Source organism: Phoca vitulina, unplaced genomic scaffold (assembly GCF_004348235.1).
Source record: "Phoca vitulina isolate PV1807 unplaced genomic scaffold, GSC_HSeal_1.0 scaffold22, whole genome shotgun sequence".
Classification (NCBI taxonomy): domain Eukaryota; kingdom Metazoa; phylum Chordata; class Mammalia; order Carnivora; family Phocidae; genus Phoca; species Phoca vitulina.
In genome coordinates, this window is record NW_022589725.1 from 29,757,123 (window position 1) to 29,779,419 (window position 22,297).

At 41.8% G+C, this 22,297-nt stretch overlaps 1 protein-coding gene across 1 annotated transcript in view; it reads left to right on the forward strand.

Annotated features, from left to right (window-relative positions):
- KAT14 (lysine acetyltransferase 14) overlaps window positions 1–22,297 on the forward strand; it is a 34,604-nt gene that overhangs the window by 361 nt on the left and 11,946 nt on the right. The window contains exons 2-6 of the mRNA XM_032419556.1: window positions 1,775–1,893; window positions 5,736–5,857; window positions 11,835–12,016; window positions 13,716–14,132; window positions 14,269–14,837. Of these exons, the coding sequence (XP_032275447.1) occupies window positions 1,775–1,893; window positions 5,736–5,857; window positions 11,835–12,016; window positions 13,716–14,132; window positions 14,269–14,837 (1,409 nt within the window). The remainder of the gene's footprint in view (window positions 1–1,774; window positions 1,894–5,735; window positions 5,858–11,834; window positions 12,017–13,715; window positions 14,133–14,268; window positions 14,838–22,297) is intronic.

A 22,297-nucleotide genomic window follows, 5' to 3' on the forward strand; every position in this document is an offset into this window, starting at 1 on the left:
GAATGTAAAATGGACCTAAATAAAAAGATAATTATTATATTTATTATTAGTTTAGTTGGTTAATGACAGATTTATATAAAACATAGACACATTTGTATTAATAAAAATTACTGTCAACCTCTCACGTTGTTAAATTAACGTTCTTGATGGCAACCCAATAAAAATCAGAAAATTGGAAATTCTGCGTTATTTAAAGAATTAGCCACATTGTTCTAACAAGATCATGTTACGGATTTGGGGCCAAATAATAGGCCCAGTATAGAATTAAAGTTCAAGTTACTTGGGTAATATTTAACTCCCGTGGAAAACTGCTGTTGTATGCTGAAGTAAGTCAGAATTAGCAGATTAAGAGTATTTTGTGCTCTTTTTCTGGGACCATTCTTGTTTTCTGCTTGCTGGCCTCCTAGATCTGCTGGCAAGAGATACACATGTGCTCTCCTGATACCTCACTCTTTCAACTTAATCTTTGCATCTGCCAGCTCTCAAGGAGCATGCTCTGCCAGCCATCATGAGTCTTAACCAAAACAGGATTTTCCCATTAGGCAGAGACTAGTAAAGGAATTCTTTGTGTAATAGAGTTTGTAACTAGGTCAGAGAAATGTGTGTGTGTGTGTGTGTGTGTGTGTGTGTGTGTGTATACACATACATACATGTGAAATGGGTCATTTTCTGGTATGTGGAAATGTGTTTAAGATGGATTTAACTATTCAGAATAATAGATACTATTAATAAATTAACATTTTCATAGGAAACAATCTAGAACTTTCTATGCCTTAGCTAGTGTTTGCTTCTGAGCAGTTTCTGCTTATTGATTCACGCACCTGTCTGAAAATCTCAGTGGCATTCCCCTTGTCCTCTCAGGATGTGTTTTAAGCTGTCTTTCACGATAGGGTCCCTACTAACTTCAGCTTCTCTCTTCAGTATCCTGTTGCCACACAACCAGCACTTTGCAGTTAGGGTGAGCTTTTCTTCTCCACAAACATTTCTTTCTTACCCCAAGGTCTTCACACATTTTCATTTCCTCTCTGGAATATGTGTCTCTCTAGCCCCCATGGCCTCCCTGCCAAACACACAGGCACCCCTTTTCACCTGGCCAATTCTAGTCATCCTTCCGGCCCCCCGCAGACCCCACTTTTTCTAGCCCTCCCATCTTCCTAATATGGGTTGGGCTTCCCTTCTCTGTGCCCTCACATTGCCCTATGGCACACACTGCGTTCCACTCCAGTGGTTGTCTTGTCTCTCAGAGCATCAGCATCACCTGATTCTGGTGATTCAAGGCAGAGACCCAGACCCCACTTTCAGAGATTGATTCATCCCAGGAAGATGGAGAACACTGTGCTGTTGTGATGACCTATTTCCTCATCTGTGGCCCTCAAAATTTGTAAAATGCCAAGAGCACACCTGCCTTGGGTACTGTGTATTCCAGTTCCTACACCAGTACCTGGCATGCAGCAGGAACTCAGATATTTCTTGAAAGAATGTGTCAAGAGACCCATAGGAGTCAGGAATGTCAACAGTTGGAAAATTCAATGACAGCAATAAATTAACTTGCTTTTTCAGTATCTTTCTCCTAAAAGTTAGGGAACCACAGATCTCAACAGGTATATGCTATGTTAGAAAAATAAAAATCTTTTCTTCTACCTTCCCCATTCCCATCCTGCTGTCATGGGTTGGCTAAAAAAGAGGAAAAACGGGAAGCATGGAAAATCTGGTTGATAAACGATAAACGCCGCTGTAAATAAACCTATGATGTGCCTTTTTGTTTTTCTCCTAGGTCAGCTGAGGGAACAGCTCAGTTACCTTAAGGGTGATAATTTTTTTAGGTTCACTTGTTCCGATTGCTCGGAAGATGGCAAGGAGCAGTATGAAAGGCTGAAGCTCACGTGGCAGCAAGTGAGTAAAAAGCTCTCCCCCTCGAATTCATGAGGTCGATCCTCCAAAGAATTTAGTGGAATGAATATTCAGAGAATGAGGAGCTTACTTCTAGGCTATTGAGCGGTTTTGAGAGTCACTTTCTATATCACAATGAAAATCATATTCCAACTATATGGAGAAGGAGTTCTTTGTAAAAATACTCAACGCTAACTTAGTGAATTAGGTTTGAGATACTTGAAAACCTCAGATACACACAGAATTTCATTTATACATAATACCAAACTCTGATTTTACTGGAATTAAAAGGTTCACATTTTTTCTGGCAGCCATGTTTAGAACAATAAAACTATTTTTAAAAATGTAAAGATGGCCACATTAGAAATAGTTGAAAGGTATGATGTGGCAAAAGCCAACATAAATCTGGCTTTTCTGTATTTGAACACAGACATGCTTGAAAATTTTTTTTCAATGAATGCCTATGGCCACCTTTTAACCATCTTTAGTACCAGCACCCTAGTCCAAGCCAATTATAGCATGAACAATAGCTTTTTACTGACCTCCAGCTTGCAATAAATTTTTTTGGTTTTGTTCTTATATTAATATGTCTATAACAGGGTACCAACGATAACAGTAAGTTCTAAAAATGACTGGAGTATACATACTGAGTGCCTCGGACAAACCCGGTGCTGTCGTAGACCTGGAGACTGCTGTGCTGAGTGAGACAGCTGGGGAGCTGGCATTCTAGGCATTTATTTTCAACAGTAAGCAGACAAACAAATAAGTTAATTACCCATAGGCACTTTTTTTGCTAGGAAATAAGCAGGGTAATGAGAAAGAGTTTAGATGAAATGATCTTAGCCACTTAAGGTATTCCTTATAAACTGCAGTTGCTTTAGCAGCTTAGACTGTTATCTTAATTATCAGTGCTTCCCTAGGAGATGTACTAATGAAATCTGTCAGTGGTGAATTTAGGGAGCCTTTTTTGACTAGCCAAAAATATGCAAGTAGAAAATGAAGGGAAGTTTGTACTGAGGATATAGCCTCATAAATGTAATTGTGATGTTTTTCTCAACATGTACATGGGATATTGCATCTAGGCAAGGTCAGATTAATATTAATAGATTATTCTGATGCATATACCCATGACAGATTTGTGTTTGATCTGCAAGTAGCTTCTCAAAAAGCTGTAAAGTGGAAGAAATAGCAAGTATGTAGAGTTTATTTGCAAGAATACGAGTTTTCTGTGGAGGTTCTCTTGAAAAGAACAACTGGCTTTTGGTTATATTGCTTAGAAGATGTATTGGTTCAGTTTGCACTTTTAATTAGACTAACATCACTTGAAAATTATGTTTTCACTGCCAGAAGACAGATTGATGGGAGATAATACCGTGGTATGATGAAGTGGCAGATCAGACACTTGGTAGATCTGGTCTTGGTAAACTACTGACCAGTATTTCTAGTTGCACCTAAAAAACCGAGACTCTCAAGAAAGAGCTGAAAGAGAATCAGATGGTTTTGGATAGATTCTATTGATGTCACCAAATAGGTGGGTTTTCTATCCTTTTAAATCTTAAACTTTGTTGATTTTTCCAAGTAATAAGTAGAAATGCTTGTTTGATCACAAAATACCATTAGTAAAGCAGTCTGGTCTCCTGACCTTTCTTCCATGCCCTTTCTTGTGTCCTCTCCTCCTTAGTGATTTGTGAACCACAGTTGGAAATGCAGGAGAAACTCTATCATGTGTTTGGGAAGGGTAGGGTACTTGTTACATTCTCATCCTGGACACTTACTCTTCCGTGGCAGGTAAAGAATGTACCATGATCTGTACTCATTATTTTTCTAGGTGTTTTCCAGCAGGTGCTTGTGAAGTGCCTACTGTGGCTCAGCCAGCCCTGAGCTCCTCTCTGGGGACACACTGTTACTGATGGGCTTGGGCTGCTAGTGGGAGAGCAGAAAACCCACCTGGGATTCCTTTTCTTCAGATTACAGATTCCAGGAGAGGAGGAAAACCACGTCCTTCATATACTGAGTTTGTAGTTTGCGCAGTAAATATTAAGTGATTATAGAAAAAGTTATTTTCAAGTAAATATATGAATTTTAACTTTTGAAAGTCATGAAATATTTCACACATACCAAAAAAAATATGTATATATATACACCAGAAATAAAGTAGCAGACAATGTCTCTACCACTGAGATTAACAGTGAATACATGTGTCTGAGGTACTCTAGGGGTCTGGGAGTAGGCAGAAGCAGCTCATTTCAGTCTCTCCTTAAAGTATTTCTTGAACAATAACTTTTTTAAATTGTGGTAAAATATATATAACATGAAAGTTTACCATTTCATCCATTTTTAAGCATATAATTCAGCGGCCTTAAGTACATTTACACTGTTTTGCAACCATTGCCGCTATCCATCTCCAGAACATTTTTATCTTCCCAAGCTGAAATTCCATATCCATTAAATAGTAAGTCCCCGTGGACAGTTTAACTGTTTTAAGGAAGATGTTTGTTGGCTGATGTGGACCTGTTGCAAAAATGCGTGGAAGAACTTGAAAACTCTGTTGATGGGGTTAATTGTTTGGTGGGCTATCTATAGGTTTCACGAGTCTAAGGAGGGGAGAGCTCGGGTAATGGAAGCGTCAGCAGTATGAGAAGTGTCAGCATTACCAGGCCCTTGGAGTCAGAGGTTTTCCCGTGGACCATCGGGGGTCTCAAGCTGTGAGCACAGGTGCTGGGGAGCCTGAGACGCAGTTTACTAGCCCCCTTACATTTTCAGGATGCGCTTTCTGGAAAGAAGAATCAAGTTAGATTCTTTTCATGGATTCTCTGTCCCCTTTTCAATTTCAATGGCCCCAAATCAATCACTGTTTCTATTAGGTTGAAAACATAGTTTTGAATAGCTGGTATCATTTTGTCCATTTACACAAAATTACATAATTCAAAATTGCATATAGATGTAAGAAGAAATGGCTGAAAGCATAGTCATTGAATGTGTCAGAAGTGATTGTTTCTTGATGGTAGATTTAGTGATTTTTACCTCCTCCCTTGCTCTTCTATTATTGAAATCTTCTACAGTGAACATGTGTTACTTATATTTCTGGAAAACACTTCCCAATTCGGGGCCATGAATGCATCACCTGTAAACGAGGAAGCTGGACCAGATGAGGAGTTTTCACGTGGAGCTCCGGGGGTGTCTTGGAGCCTCTGAGAGTGGGCTGAGCAGCCAGGCCTCTCGGCTCTGGGCCCCTGTCTAATGCTAATGTCATCCAAAGAAAGATTTCCATGTATGAAAATGGCCAAACACTGAGTAGATGGTGACTACATTATTTTCAGCTTTGAAATTCTGTTTCTGCTACTTACAGAGCTTAGAAAAACATATAGGCAGGGGTGACTTTCAAAATATTTAATAAAGATCAGCCCCAGCAGTCAGAAAATGTGGGCTGTAGCAGGTACCTGGAGGCCTCACGGCCAGAGGTTATCACCTTATCTAGTGCCGCGTTGTGTAAGGTGGAGAGATGCAGGGACGGGGCTGGGGGTGGGGGGTGTACAACAGGTAGATTGCTTAGTTGCTTAGGATGGCAGTTGTTTATCATAATCAGTTCAGCCACACCTCAGCCCTGCATATGCAGCGTGTAAGGAACAACTGTACATACTTAGGTGGATTAGTGCTATTCATCTAATGAAAGCAAAACAGGAAATAAAATTCTCTACTGAGACTATTCCAAGGTATTATCCTTTCTTTAACCCCTCTGTTCCCCACCATTACTGCTCAGATTATAAAACAACGAACATTTCCCCTGGAAGGTTAACATCCCTAGTCATGCTTTTCTCCCAGCCCTTGTTGTGTTTGTGTTCCAGGTTGTCATGCTGGCAATGTACAACTTGTCTCTGGAAGGAAGTGGCCGGCAAGGTTATTTCCGGTGGAAAGAAGATATCTGCGCCTTTATTGAGAAACATTGGACCTTCTTACTAGGGAATAGGTAATGTGATTTTTGAAAAACTTACACTTCCATGAAGAAGTAAAGAACAAAATACATGAGGTTTGAGACAGCCTAACGAAGCCCCTTAGGAATTAGTACTTGTGGCAATTACAAAGAATATTTTAATTCCAGAAGATATTGTTACTTTTTTAAGTTAAAAAACTTATTTACGGAAACTAAAGTGGAAGTATATACTATTAAAAGTATAGGTTTCCAGGGACGCCTGGGTGGCTCAGTCGGCTAAGTGTCTGCTTTCAGCTCAGGTCATGATCCCAAGGTCCTGGGATCGAGTCCCGCATCGGGCTCCCTGCTCAGCAGGGAGTCTGCTTCTCTCTCTGCCTCTCCCTTCTGCTTGTGCTCTGTGTGTGTGTGTCTCTCTCTCAAATAAATAAATAATATCTTTAAAAACAAGTATAGGTTTCTAGACTTTTCTCATCCTACTTTAGAGGAAACTCTTAGTTTCTACTGAGCATGAAGAGATTTGAAGAGATTCTTAGAAAGTTAAAAAATAGAGCATTGGATTGCATGAGGCTGTTTAACAGTTGGATGAGTAACTCTGTAACGTGAGGATATAGGATCATTATGTCCTTTTGAAATCAATATCTTACAGAAGGTCAGAGGAAGAAAAACAGTGGCAGTGATGGGCTGTACCTATTTAAATTGCTCCTCATTAATAGACTCTTACCCGTTCCGTATTTGTTTTTATTAACTAGCAGGTAGAACCTGTTGATAAAGTTTTGGTATTATAGCGCTTAGCAAAGTCTAGGCATCTTAATACACATACGGCTTGTTCATTCATTCCTCTCCATGATAGTGCATTGACTTTACTGCTGAGCATGCCTCCTTGGTGCTCTGCTTTGGCTCGGCAGACCTGGGTATGCCAGTGCACAGATATTGAGACCACATGTTTTAACTAAAGGTCCCTGCAGATCAACAAGATTTTTATTGCTATTAGGGATTAGCGAGTTTGCAACTGCATTGGCAAATTGTGTGAGATGCTGATTGTTAGTTGCCGTCTGAAGTCCCGTGTGAGGTTCATAAATCTTGCCTAATTGGGTCAGTGTAGATGTGCCACAGGCTCTGATCACAATCAGAACAGGGAGTTTGTGCCTGCCCTCACTCTGAAGGCACTGCAGCCTCTGTTTCCTGGGGCGCTGAGAAGTCAGCTCCACCAGCATGGCCCGGAGCTCAGGGCGGGCAGCCGACAGGAGCGGCGGCTTTCTGAAGGCTCGGCTGCGGGGAGAAAATAGAAGAGATTCAGTATGGTTGTACAAAAGGAGTTATTTTTGTTCTTGAGTTATTTAGTGCTACTAAGAAAAGAATTGACAGTATAACTGGTTCTTTTCTTAAGGAAAGGAAATCTGTTGTCTTAGTTTAATGATTTAGCACTATTTATGGAACTTAATATACCCCATTTATAAGGCGCAAGAAAGGGAAAAAACTGATAAAATTAGATCTTGGAACGTTTTCCTGATCTCTCAGTGCCATTCTGCTTAGTAGATTGTCTTCTGGAAGAAATTGGATTTAAATTGCCTGTTTTTAAGGATTTTGCCATATTTTAACATAAGTTGTTCAGTTGTTTCATTTGTTCATTTGTATAGCATGTTCTGAGAGGAATCAGCCAAGACTTTTTTTCTTTTTAATACTTTACTGAAAGGCATTAATTACTCTCCAGTTTCTGTGTAGTTTAACCATTAAACTAGTGGTTTTTGGCCGTGTTAGTGTATCACTTGAATTACCATTTACTTATTTAGATCCAGTCACTTTTTTTTTAAATAAATACATTCATTTTAAAAAGAAACTTCAAACCACCATGATAAGTAGAAAACCCGTATCATTTGCTATACGTAGAATGACACTATAAAAATAGGTGTGCTAAAAATAAAACAGTGCTATTAAATTATAGCTGGATCCCAAGGCCTGTAAAGGCAATCAAGGCCCTCTGTCTTGATTAAAAAGGGTAGTAGCATGTGTTGGGGAGAACTTAAAGCAATGAACTTTCTCCTTGATCTCACCAGAAGGAATGAAAGATCATTAAAATTACTCTGTGTGGGGCGCCTGGATGGTTCAGTTGGTTAAGCTTCTGACTCTTGGTTTTGGCTCAGGTCATGATCTCAAGGTCGTGAGATTGAGCCCTGCCTGCTCCGTGCTGGGGGTGGATTCTCTCTCCGCTCCTCCCCTGCCTGCTTGCGCCTGCGAGCTCACATGTGCGCTCTCTCTCTCTAAAAAAAAAATCACTCTGTGATTCCTTGTCACTCAGTTTCCTGCCTCAGTGCTGTCCTTCACTTTGGGAACTGCTGTCAGTATCCGTGATTGGAAAAGCCACCTACCTGAAACCCCTGTCCAGAGGCAGTCACCACATACTCACATCTCTGTGTCTGAACATACACGGAATCACTATGCCCCAGGGAAGCGGCCTGCAGAGGACATGCACATTTAAGAGTTTTTTCATAGCTACTGAAGATTTTAATTCTGCTATCCATAGAACATTCTTTAAATTCTTAACAATAGGCATTTCTCATTTGTCATAGAATCTAAGAGTATAGTATACTGTGTAATGAAGTATAAGATTTGAATACATTTTCTTTCGGATGTTTACAGGCTTTGCTTTTTATACCTTTAATGTTTTACTAAAGTTGAAATAGGTAAAGGTTTATTCAAATGACTTTATGTACCTATTGTGGAAACAAGTTTAAACGGATACAAAAGCTTTAATTAATTGCTGCAGCTTAATTGCCTTTGTATGTGTGATCATTTAATCTGCTTTTATAATCCTGGCCTTGAATTTTTCTAGGTGTAACTTTTTTTTTTTAATTCCAGTGTAGTTTAACAGAGTGTTCTATTAATTTTAGTATATAGGAGGTATATCTTTGATTAGTGAAGAATACTTTGGGTTTTTTTTGTTTGTTTTTTAAAGATTTTATTTATTTATTTAGACAGAGAGACACAGCCAGAGAGGGAACACAAGCAGGGGGAGTGGGGGAGGGAGAAGCAGGCTTCCCGCGGAGCAGGGAGCCAGCCTGATGTGGGGCTTGATCCCAGGACCCTGGGATCATGACCCGAGCTGAAGGCAGACGCCCAACGACTGAGCCACCCAGGCGCCCCAGTGAAGAATACTTTGAATACTTTTCTCTATTAGCATATTTCATTGATTTTTACGATGCACACATTTTTAAATTTTCACATCTCTGACAACTGGATACAAGCTGGATACAATCTTGTAAGGGCTAGTGTGTCATAACTGATGGCTAGTTTTCTTTTTTTGTTGTACATAAAATGGTGTATCTTAAAGTCAATGAATCTTACATTTGATGAAATATGATAAAACACATTCATAGTATTTAAAAAATTTTTAAATGATAAGACAAGGATTCTAGGGGGAGGGCAGAGTAGGAAGCACCAGAAGTATCTCCCCACCTAGAAAACAGTTGAAATGGCAGAATCTGTCTGATGTAACTATTTTGGGTCACTGGGTCTATTTTGAAGGCTTGCAACTTCCAGGGGGAGGCTTGGAAGGTAAATTGCATTGATTTTGGTGGATTTCAGCTCTTAGCACAGTGACATTTCCCCATTCCACACCTTTCAGCCCTGTGGCAGCCAGCAGTGCACTTGTTCCCAAAGCAGCTCATACACAGCTTGTGGGAGTCAGGGTAGACAAAAAGGACCCTGTCCTCCAAATATCAGGAATCTGCTCTGATCACTGATTGCTGCTTCTGATCACAGAAATGAATATGAAGAGGTGGGTTACACCTGCCCTGAATTGTTGTAGACCTTTTTCCCTCTGGCTGCAATGACTTCAAGGGGACTTAAAAGGCCGGCACTTTCCTCCCTGCCTTCATTTTTCCCTTTGTCCCCTTTTTGGAGCCAGACATCGAAAACTGAGACAATCAAAAGTAACCACATACACAGAGGAAATTAGAAAGTCACCGTGTATGCCCAGGGGAATGACCAGAGAAGAACTTAAATTTTTTTTTTACCTCGGACTGATCTTTGAGACAGAGACACCCTACAACAATCAGAAAAACAAAAACCCTTAAACCTCAGGGAAGGAAAATAATCTGATTTCCAGAGTTACTACGTTTTAAATTCAAATATCCAGTTTTCAACAAAAAATTACAAGGAATACAAAGAAACAGGAGAGTATGGCCCATTCAAAGGAAAAAACAATAAACCAACAGAAACTGTCCCTGAAAACGACGTACCGATAGATCTACCAAAGACATTTATTTATTTATTTATTTATTATTTTTATTTTTTTAATTTATTTATGTTTAAGATTTTATTGATTCATTTGACAGAGAGAGAGAGAGCACAAGCAGGGGGAGCGGCAGGCAGAGGGCGAGAGAGAAGCAGGCTCCCTGCTGAGCAGGGAGCGTGACACGGGGCTCGATCCCAGGACCCCGGGATCATGACTCCAGCGGAAGGCAGATGCTTAACCAACTGAGCCACCCAGGCACCCCCAGACAAAGACTTTTAAGCAACTGTGTTAAAGATGCCCAAAGAAGTGATGTGGAGAAAGTCAAGAAAATGAAGTCTAAACAAAATAGAAATATCAGCAGAGAGATTAAAAACCTAAAAAGAAACCAAAAAGAAATTTTGGAGCTGAAAAGTACAGTAGCTGAAATGAAAAATTCCTTGCAGGGATTCAGAAGCAGGTTTGAGCAGGCTGAAGAAAGAGTAAGCGAATCTGAGAATAGGAGAGTGGGAGTTACTGTGAGCAGAGCCTGAGGGACCTGGGGAAGGGACACCATCAGCTGGACCAACATACCTGCTGTGTGAGAAAGCAAGTGGAACGTGTCTCCCCACCCCACAATATCCTTTGGGCAAGAGTGGGGTTTGGAAAGGTTAGGAAAAGGTGTGAATGTGGGAGAGATGCTCTGGGACCAAAACACTGGGGCGGAAGCTAAGGTGTCATCATCCCCATCAGAGAGTGCCCATGCCTATTAAAGTTTATATTTGTGGTTTTTGTTTTCTAGCACATCTTTGTCCATAAGAATGCTTTTTTCTTTTTGCCTCCCTAACAATATTTTCCAACTGTTAAGGCTGGTCTTCTTATGAGAGACTGTGTTTCAGGATTTCTGGTAATTATGTTTTCAAGGTGGAAATACAATAGTTGCCTTTAAAAGCATTTTCAATGGGAATCTGAATAGTTGACGTTTTACGTATCATCTAAAGTTTTTGTTATATACTTCTTTTTTTTTTCAAAGCTGGTTATTCCCCCAGAGTTCAACTCTATTTGTGGAACATATTGTATAGTTTTATTCCACTCTATGTACAGGCAAATAGGAGCAGACTGAGAGGTGCATCTGACTCCTGGGGTAAAATGAACTGTTTACCAGGGCTAATGATTCTCTTGCTTGCTTTCCTGAGAGCTGTGTTTAATTCACATATAAAAGCAACTTAAGTTCACTTCAGTTAGCCTGTGGAACTCCATAATCATGATGATTGTGATAAGTGTTTTATTATGAGCTTTGTGTGAATTATTTCATTTAATCCCCATAGCAGCCTTATGAGCTAAGTTCTTTGTTATCCTGATTTTAAAGAAGAAACTGAGGCAGCCAGAAGGTGGTAGAGCCAGACAGGCTCCAGAGCCTCTCTTTTTTTTTTTTTTTTTTTAAAGATTTATTTATTTATTTTCAGAGAGAGAGAGAGAACACACATGAGCAGGGAGAAGGGTAGAGGAAGAGGGAGAAAGAGAATCTCAAGCAGACTCCCTGCTGAGCACAGAGCCCATGTGGGGCACAATCTCATGACCCCCAGATCATGACCTGAGCCGAAACCAAGAGTCAGAGGCTCAACTGACTGAGCCACCCAGGTGCCCCCAGAGCCTCTCTCTTGACTATTAGGCTCTGTTCCTTCCAAGATTGGAGGTTCCCTAGTGTGTCATAGGCTTTGAGTCCTAGAGTATACAGAGTATATTTTCTACATAATGAGAGAATTGAAAAGCCAATAATTTTTAAATTCTTGGACTGTCCAGGAAAAAGACTTCGACTTGGTGGAGCACAGTAGCAGGTTGCCTCAGCGTGGGAAGCCCGATGTTCTTCCGTTCGGGTGCTCAGGAGTTCGGAGAACCAGGATGGTGGAAGCTTGTTCACAACAAGCCCCCAACAATGAAGCCTGAAGGAGAGAAGCTGTCTGCCTCGACTCTGAAAGTAAAAGGTACTCTTGTGAGAGTGCTGCAGGACATGCTGACCAGGCTGAAGCCAAGCAAGCGTGAGCTTGCGAGACATCCTGCTTGTACCGGGCATAGCCCATCTGCCTCTCTGGAGTGACTCCGTCTGGCAATTTCATTATGACACATTTTGTGTGTGCTATAAATAAATACCATACAAAAAATATTTGATCATTTCCTAATCAAGTGGCCAGTTGTATGTGTGCTCCCAAGGTGAGCATTCAAGTTATGAGTTGTGTAAATTTCCTTTGGTATCTGAAAGGTTCTCTAGTTCCAATCTCATTTAGTTTTACACCTTTTTAATATGGAAATTTTTAAACATACACCAATATGAATAGAGTAATGTAATGAATCCCTATGTACCTTTCATCTCGCTTTAGCAGTTAACTGCTAGCAGTCTCATTTTATTTAGATCCCTGGGTGCTTTCCCCCAACCCTCCACCCATCCCACCCCTTGGATTATTTAGAAGGAAATCCCAGGCATCAACATTTAATTCTTAAACATCTTAGTATGCTGGGCACCTGGGTGGCTCAGTCGGTTAAGCGTCTGCCTTTGACTCAGGTCATGATCCCAGGGTCCTGGGATTGAGTCCGACATCAGGCTCCCTGCTCAGCTGGGAGCCTGCTTCTCCCTCTGCCCCTCCCCCCACTCGTGGGCTCTCTTGCGAGCTCTCTCTCTCTCATAAATAAATAAATAAAATCTTAAAACAAACAAAAAACATCTCAGTGTGTTAATTTTGGGAGATAAGAACTCTTCTGTAGCCTAACTATGATGCCATTCTCACACTGAAAAAAAAAAAAATTAACTCCTTACAGTCACACATTGATCAGATTTTTTTAATCTAAAAAGTTTTAGTGAGCTTTAAAATTTTTAAAATATAATTGAGAAAAAAATCAAATAGTATTGAAAAGTAGAAAGCCTGACAGTGTCCCTCTCCCCCACACCTACACCTACGCTTTTTCACTCCCCAGAGTAACCACTGCTATCTCTTGTGAATGCTTTTGGAAGTTATTTCTGCATATTTCAGCATTTTTATTGAAAAAATAAGTAAAGTCATACTGTAATACCTGTTCTTTATTCCCTCTTCCCCTTACGAGGATACCTTGGATATCTTTCCGTAGCAGTACATGTAGATCTACCTTCTTTTCTTTTTTTCATTGTATCCCAGTGAGTGGCCTTAATATGGTGATATATAATAGGCCATTCCCCTGTTGATGGATGTTTTGGTTACTTCTACCTCGTTGTTGTTATTTTGAACAATATTACAGTTGTACGCATTTGTGTGTAAATTATTTGTGATAAATTCCTGGAAACAGGTTGCTGTATTGAAGGGCATTATTTATTCAGAATTTTAATTGGTGTTGCCAAATTACCCTCCAAAAAGTTGTAATAAAATGTGTGCCTTACTAGAAAGGCATGAAAATACCCATTCCCCATATTCTTGCTGAGCATTACTAAACTTTTAATGTTTACCAATTTCAATAAGGAAAAGATAACATTTAATCATTTAAATTTGTGTTATAATCCCTTTTTTCTTAAGAAAGCTCTAAGTCTTAGTTTAGGGCATTCATTGAACATTTCTCTATTTTGAACATGGTGGTAAGTTCACAATAATAAATTAGCAAAAGAAGCTAAAGCTGAGGTATTTATTCTTTAAAATTTAGGTATTTATTCTTTCCTGGCAGCCTCAAAACCAACTTTAGATCCCATCATTACTGTTGAGGGCCTTCGAAAACGGGCGAGTCGGAATCCTGTGGAATCTGCCATGGAATTAAAAGAGAAAAGGTCTCGTACTCAGGAAGCAAAGGACATTAGGAGAGCCCAGAAGGAAGCGGCTGGTTTTCTTGACAGGAGTACTTCTTCGACTCCGGTGAAGTTCATAAGCCGTGGCCGCAGGCCAGACGTGATTCTAGAAAAAGGAGAAGTGATCGACTTCTCATCCTTGAGCTCCTCTGACCGGACCCCTCTGACCAGCCCATCTCCTTCTCCATCTCTGGATTTCTCTGCCCCTGGGACCCCCGCCTCTCACTCGGCCACACCCAGCTTGCTTTCAGAAGCAGATCTGATTCCAGATGTGATGCCACCACAAGCCTTGTTTCATGGTAAGACCTGCCTTTCTTGCATCTTTGGTTTTATGTGTGGGCCATGATATAATGCATGTGTTTTCACCTCGTGGGCAGTGTGCCCTACATTTCTTCTTTCCTCAGTCTTGATCACACTGTCTTGTGCTCTGCACAGATGATGATGAGATGGAAGGCGATGGGGTCATAGACCCAGGGATGGAGTACGTTCCACCCCCCGCTGGGGCAGCAGCATCCGGGGCAGTAGTCGGGGGCAGAAAGAAGGTCAGAGCACCAGAGCAGATAAAGCAGGAGGTAGAGAGTGAGGAGGAGAAGCCCGACAGGATGGACATTGACAGTGAAGACACAGATTCCAACACATCTTTGCAAACCAGGGCTCGAGAGAAGAGGAAGCCTCAGCTGGAGAAGGACAGGAAGCCTAAAGGGCCCAAGTACACCCCTGTGAGCATCTACGAGGAGAAGCTGCTCCTGAAGCGGCTGGAAGCTTGCCCCAGTGCGGTAGCCATGACGCCGGAAGCTCGCAGACTGAAGCGGAAATTGATTGTCAGGCAAGCGAAAAGGGATAGAGGATTACCACTTTTTGACTTGGATCAAGTTGTTAATGCTGCTCTTCTGTTAGTTGATGGGATTTATGGAGCCAAAGAAGGAGGAGTTTCTAGGCTTCCAGCTGGACAAGCCACATACAGAACAACCTGCCAGGACTTCAGAATCCTTGACCGATACCAGGTGAGACTCGGGCGGGCAGTGGAGGTGGGGCAGGGAGCACCATGGAGTGGGCACAGCTGTGCTGGGGCTTAAACTCCTGAGTGATTCTGGGGGAGAGAGAAAACAGCAAGGGAGAAAGATACAAAAATTGCTGGGCTTTATGTTTTGAAACTGTTCATTATGAATACCCCTTAATACATCTGGGTTTGTTTGTTGCCTTTTGGGTGTTCAAGACAGAGCCTTGACATTTTCTTTGTCTCTCCTAGTCCTTGGTGGGTACTGAGTTTGCACATGGTTTGTGTCATAGCTCTGAGTGACACTTTTGTGGAGGGCATAGGATGTGCCAGACCATGTGCTGAGCAGGCTCCGAGGACACGTAAACATCCGTGTAGGTAGGAGACCACACATAAGAGTAGATGAGTGCGTGTCATCGCTGCTCAAGAATACCCAGAGGAATCCAGGTCTGTGAGTGCTCCCGGGAATGATTAATTCCACTCAGAACTTAAAGAATACACCTTTCCACAGCAGGAATGAGAGGTCTTATTTTCCTGAATCTTTGCTAGCTCTTGGTCCTAAGCAGCTTTTAACTACTTTTGCTAATCTGATGGCTGTGAAGTGAAGTCTTATTTTTTATTTATATGTCTTTGTTTACAGGTGAGTTTAAAACATTTTTCATGTTTCCTAGTTGTTTCTCTGCCGGTGAATTGCCTATTTGGATTATTTGCACATTTTTCTGTCTTCTTTGGAAACTAGTGGGCTGATACTGCCAGTGTTCTGATCTTATTCTGTAATGTACCATGTGTGGGGCTTTTTCTTCCATTGTGTTGGCCATGTGGTGTGTGGGCCCTTTCAGTTTGACACTCTCCTGGAATTCTGGAACATCTTCTTCATTTCCTGTCTTCTATTTTCTCTCTTCTGTCTTTTTAGAACACACCTATTATTTGGATATTGGACCCTCTAGACCAGGGGTTGGCAGGCTTTCTGTAAAGGGGCAGACAGTAGATGGTTCTGGCTTTGCAGCCACACAGTCTGAGTTGCAGCTACTCTACTCCGCTGTTGTGTGAGAGCAAGATATAATGGATGGGCGTGGCTGTGTCCCAATGACACATCATTTACTACAACAGGCCCGATCTGGCCTGTGGGGTATAGTTTGCCGACAACCCCTACTCTAGATGGATCCCTTAATTTTTTTTTCCTCCTATATTCTATCTGTCCTGGGAGGTAGTGACCTGCCGGCCTGCACCCTAGGGGTGAGTAGGGAGGGCCGGGAGCCTACCATTCAGCTGGCAAACTTCCCTGAGGCTCCCTGTTTTCAGTCCCACCCTTGGCTGTGCCACGAGGTCCGATAGTCCAGAATCTCTGCCGAGCTTCTCCAGACAGTCTAGCCTTCTGCCCATGGAGGGAAAGATTGTTTTTGGATGTGGGCAGTGGAGAGGTAATTGGAGGCTTTAGCCTCTTAAGTAAAGAGACTCTCAGTCCATAGTCCTCTTGCCCACTCTCAGTATTAGCAGGACCCGTTGCTTTGCTGTCTTTTCTGAGGCTCTGCCTGTAAATCATTCTGCTCCTGGCCTATCTTCACTGCTGCCTTAGGCTCTGGCTCTCTGGTCTCAGCCGTTTGTCCTTACTCATCCACTTTCGTTGCAGTCATCTCTCCTCACCTTTTCTTTGTTCTTTTGGGTTTGTCTTTTTAATCCCTATACTTAACTTTTTAAATTGCGAAATGTGTCCTATAACTATAGAAGAATACGTAGAACATATCAGTATAGTTTATAGATTAATAAAATAAATGCTTTTGTATCTATCTCTTGGGTTAAGAGGCGGGGAACCTGCTTCTCCCTCTCCCTCTGCCTGCTGCTCCCCCTGCTTGTGCTCTCTATCTCTCTCTCTGTGTCAAATAAATAAAATCTTAAAAAAGAAAGAAAGAAACAGAACATTACAAGCACAATGGAAATTCTGTGTACTGCTTCCTCCCCCCTCCACTCCCCCCCCCCCGCCAGAGGGAGCCACTCTGAGTTTTTTTATGTCACTTTTAGTTTTAAAAAAGCTAAGTAGGAGGCACCCATCTAGCTCTGTAAGGACTTTGCCACTATTAGAGGGAGACTTCCAGGAGAGGGTAAGCTGAGCAGTCTCTCTGGGTCATTGTTACAGAGTGAATTGTGCCCCCCCAAAGGATGTATTGACATTTTCGTCCCTGGTACCTGTGAGTGTGACCTTGTTTGGAAATAGGGCCTTTGCAGATGTAATTAGTTAGGATGAGGTCACACTGGAGCAGGGTGGGCACTTAATCCAATATGACTGGTGTCCTTATAAGAAGAGGAGAAGAGACACAGACCCAGGGAGACTACCATGTGATGGCTGGGGCAGAGCAATGTGTCTATAAGCTAAGGGACACCAAGAATTGCTGGCATCACCAAGAAGTACGAAAAAACATGGAGCAGATTCTTCCTTAGAATATTCAGAGAGAGCATGGCCCTGCTTGACCCCTTGATTTCTGACTTCTGGCCTCTAGAGCTGTGGAAGAATAAGTTTGTTATTTAAGCCACCAGGTTTGTGGGCCATAGATATGGCAGCCCCAGGAAACTCACACAGTCATGTTCTGGCTGCAGCTTCTATGACCCCTTTCTGGAGAAGTCAGTGTTCAAGGTCATTAGGCAGTCCTAGGAAACGTAAGGCTTACCACAGTCTGAGCATCAGGCAGGGCTGCAGCGTATATCACACAGAGTGGCAGAAATCTGGGCAGGGGCAGTGGGGCCCTCTATTTCCTGCCTCCCAACTGATGTGCTTCCCTCTGGCTTGTAGGAGGTCAGAGTGTCCTTTGCTGATCCAGGGAGTGGGCATGGAGGGAGTAGAGGAGTCTGAGAGTACATGGTGATACCCATCTGAGCACTGATGAGATTCTGGGCTACAACTCCCTGGGTTTAATAGATGGTCCAGTATTTACCCAAAAAATACAAATACATGAACTCAGAGGGATATATGTACCCCTGTGTTTATTGCAGCATTACTTACAATAGCCAAACTACAGAAGCAGCCCAGGTGTCCATCAATAGATGAGTGGGTAAAGAAGATGGGTTTTATATATATATATGTATATACATATATATGTATATAAATACACATACACAACGGAATATTACTCAGCTGTAAAAAAGAATGACATCTTGCCATTTGCAACAATATGGATGGAGCCAGAGAGTATAATGCTAAGCAAAATAAGTCAGAGAAAGACAAATACCATACAATTTCACTCATACATGGAATTTAAGAAACAAATGAAGGGGGAAAAAAAAAGATAAATCAAGAAACAGACTCTTAATTATAGAGAACAAGCTGCTGGTTGCCAGAGGGGAAGGAGGTGGAGGGAAGGTGGAAACAGGGGATGGGGATTAAGGAGGGCACTTACGATGAAAAAAATAAAATGACAAAACTAAATAAAAGATGATGTGCTGCAGCAGGGACTTAAGATGATGGCCTCAGTGTGCCTGCCCCTCGAGTGACACTTGTCACTCAGTAGTGGTCCAGGGACCTCCCTTCACTGGAGACTCACTCGCCCTTCCTCTGTATTGAATCTTTAGTTTCCTGTGCCGCAGCTTCACCTTTTTGTAGGTTTACCCCCTTGCTTTCATGGAGCGCATTCTTAGTGGCTTCTGGAGGAAAGCTGCCTGGGAAGTAAACTTGGGAGACCTTACATGTCCGAAAGGCCTTGAACTTAAGCCAAAATCCCAAGCCAGCGTTGGGTAAAGCTGAGAGACATCTGAGCAGTACTGGAGTGGTGCTTTCCTATTCTGAGGGAAAACGAGGCTCAACCTGGATCTCTATGTCCAGACCCATTATCTGGGAGCATCCTTTGATGTAGACCCCCACTGTCTCTTCCTTGGGGGTCTTTCCCCCGGGCCAGTCAGTCTTCCAGTCTTGGAACCCTGGTTACCTCCTAGGGGCAGGGGGACCCTAGCTTTCAACTTGTGGGACTCATACCTCCGTGCCACAGGAGCTGCCCCTCCGGAGAGCCGGTTACACCTTCTCTAGAGATGGGACATCCAGACATCTATGGGGAGGCAGCCACCCGGCAGCAGGGGGATGAGGGTTTGGGGATCGAACTGCAGTGCACACAGCTTTTACCTGCTCCTTATTCTACTGCCTCGTTTTTTCCCAGCTCCAGAGGAGTCTGGTGCTGCCCCCAGGTTTTAGGAGGATGCTGCAGTACAGATTGGCCTGGTTCTCACCTTACCCAAAGCCAGCTTGGAATTTTGGCTTTAAAGCAGTTAGTATTTGTCCATCTGCTTCCCAGATGTTTCTTCCCCTGATCTTGCTATTTTTGTATGCTTCTCTCTCTTTTTTTTTTTTAAGTCTGATTCTATAGTTTTAATGGGTTTGGGAGGGGATAAAATTGTGTGATTAATCCCCCATCCTCACCTGGAATTTTAGTATCATTTTAATGCAGTTACACAGGGGAGCAGCTATCAGTGCACCTGTTCAATCCATACTCCTTACTGTTTTCTGATAAATACAGTCATAGCTATAAATGTCCCTGTAATACTGCTTTAGCTATGAATTAGGACTTTTGAAATGATGAGAGCTTATTATCAATCAGTACTTAGCAGTTTGTAATTTTTCTCATTATTTCCTCTGTAATCCGACTGACTTAGTGCTTTTTGCTTTTTTTTTTTTTTTTTTTTTTGGTTTTTAGATATGTAGGAACTTTTAAGGTCTCTTTTAGTAATTGATTTAATTTCTAATCAGATTGTGTTGTGGTCAGAGAAAATAGTGTATATGAAGTTGATTCTTTGCTATAAAGAAAGTTACATGCTCTATTTTTATTCTTTTTGTAGGTCCTAACTTACGACATATATTTCTTTTTCTCTGTTAATTTTTTAATATTATCATGTGGTCTTTCTTCCAAACAGAATATTTTTGCATGCTCTTATCTGTCTTTTTTCTTTTGTACTGTTTATTTAGATAACAGTAAACCTCACTAAATTGTTTACTCTTATTTCCCATCATTTCTTCCTAGATTAATTTTTTGTTAGACTACTTCCTTTAACAGTTTTTTATTTTTATTTATTTTTTAAGAATTTATTTTTTTATTTGACAGCAAGAGACACAGTGAGAGAGGGAACACAAGCAGGGGGAGAGGGAGAGGGAGAAGGAGGCTTCCCGCTGAGCAGGGAGCCCGATGCCGGGCTCAATCCCAGGACCCTGGGATCATGACCTGAGCCGAAGGCAGACGCTTAACGACTGAGCCACCCAGGCGCCCCAACAGTTTTTTAAAATACGGTCTTTTTGAGATTAATTTTGAATACCTGTATGCCTAAGATTATCTTCATTGTACTCTTGCATTTAAATGATTGCATAGCTGGATATAAAATTGTAGTTTTATTTTTTCCTTCCACATTTTGAAATTATTACTCCATTATCATCTTGCATATAGTGTTGCTGCTGAGAGCCTCACTGTTGGTCTTATTCTTGTTTCTTTCTAGGTAGTCTCCTGTTTTATTCTCCCACACCCTGGAAGCTTTCAGAATTTTGTCTTCGTTTCCAATCTTTAATTCTATTTGTGCATTTAAAAGTTTTTTTTTTTATCTCATTTATCTCGTTTGACAGAGCTTCTCCTTCGGTCACAGGTGTCTTATATGCCGAGTTGTTGTCAAAAACCACTAACCTCTGTGCTTCAGAGCCAAGTACAACACAAAGACAGAGTTGGGATAAAAAGGAACAATAGCTTATTGCTTTGCCAGGCAGAGGAGGCTGCTGCAGGCTAAGGCCTTCAAAACTGCAAGCCGGTCCCGAGGAGGGGGTGGGGGTTTTATGGGGAAATACAGGATCTAGCTGGTTTTGACAGAATTGTGTATGTGCTGCCAGCCTCATTGGACATGTCTTCAGGATAGTACCGGGTTCCTGAAACAAAAGGCTAGAAAGGGAAGAGGAGTGGTTGTGCAAGAGAGGAACAAGGTGACTTTAAAATCGAACTTCAGGGCGCCTGGGTGACTCAGTTGGTTAAACATCTGCCTTGGGCTCAGGTCATGATCCCAGGGTCCTGGGATGGAGCCCCGCATCGGGCTCCCTGCTCAGCGGGAAGCCTGCTTCTCCCTCTCCCACTCCTCCTGCTTGTGTTCCCTCTCTCTCTGTCTCTCTCTCTCTGTGTCAAATAAATAAATAAAAATCTTTGAAAAATAAAAAAATTGAGCTTCACTGAAGCATTAGTGCAACCATTTTGATTTTTGTTCAGCTTTATGCTTTTAAGCGGTTTCATCTTGACATTTATCCTGCCTTTGTTCTCTGAGCTTCCCATATTTGTGGTTTTGGTGTGGTGTCTGATTAATTTGGCAAAATTCTCAGTCATTACTGCTTCAAATATTTCTTCTGTTCCTTTCTCTCTTGTTCTGGTATCCCTATTATGTGTATTTTACACCTTTTGTAGTTGTAACACAGTTTTGGATATTCTGTTCCGTTCTGGTTTTTTTAGTCTTTTTTTCCTCTTTGCTTTTCAATTTTGGAAGTTCCTCTTGTCAGGTCAGAGGTTCTTTCTTCAGCCCTACCCAGTCTACTAATGAGCCCACCAAAGGCGGTTCTTCATTTCTGTTACACTGTTTTTGATCCCTAGCATTTCTTCTTGATTCTTGGTTAGCATTTCCATCTCGCTGCTTAAATTGCCCATCTGTTCTTGGGTGTTGTCTTAAATTCCCAGTCTAATAATTCCAACATCTCTGCCATGTCTGAGTCTGGTTCTGATGCTTGCTCTGTTTCTTCAGACGGTGTCTTTTGCCTTTTAGTATGCCTTGTAATTTTTTGTTGAAAGCCAAATATGATATCCTAGGTAAAAGGAACTGTGGAAAATAGGCCTTTAGTGGTATAGTGGTGAGATGTAGGGTGAGAAACGTTCTGTGGACCTTTGATTAGTTCTCAGTCTTTTAGTGAACATGTGTCCGTGGGCTGGTGACTATCACAGTGCTTCTCAGATTTGCCTCCCCAGTTAGGTGGCGTGGAATGGCTGGAGGGAGCTGGAGGTGGCTAGTTCCTTTTCCACAAGTTGGTTAGGTTCTGATAAAACCTAATGGGTTAGGTTCTGGTATAATAGTTTCTCTTGAGGGCAGACCTTGTTAAGAACAAAGGACTCCTGACGTATTTTCAAAACAGCTACCTTTTCCCAGCTGGAAGCCTGAGGAGATTTTTCTTTGATCTTTACCGTGAGAAACTGGTAGAGCTCCTGGAGGTAAAAGTCACAAAAATGTGCCCCCCCACACCCCCTGGAGTTTTTGTCTCCCCTTTGTCCACACTGTGCCTCCATCAATTTGTCAGTTTATTCCTGGCGGTTTCTTTTTTTTTTTTAATTTTTTTATTGTTATGTTAATCCCCATACATTACATCATTAGTTTTAGATATAGTGTTCCATGATTCATTGTTTGTGCATAACACCCAGTGCTCCATGCAGAATGTGCCCTCCTCAATACCCATCACCAGGCTAACCCATCCTCCCACCCCCC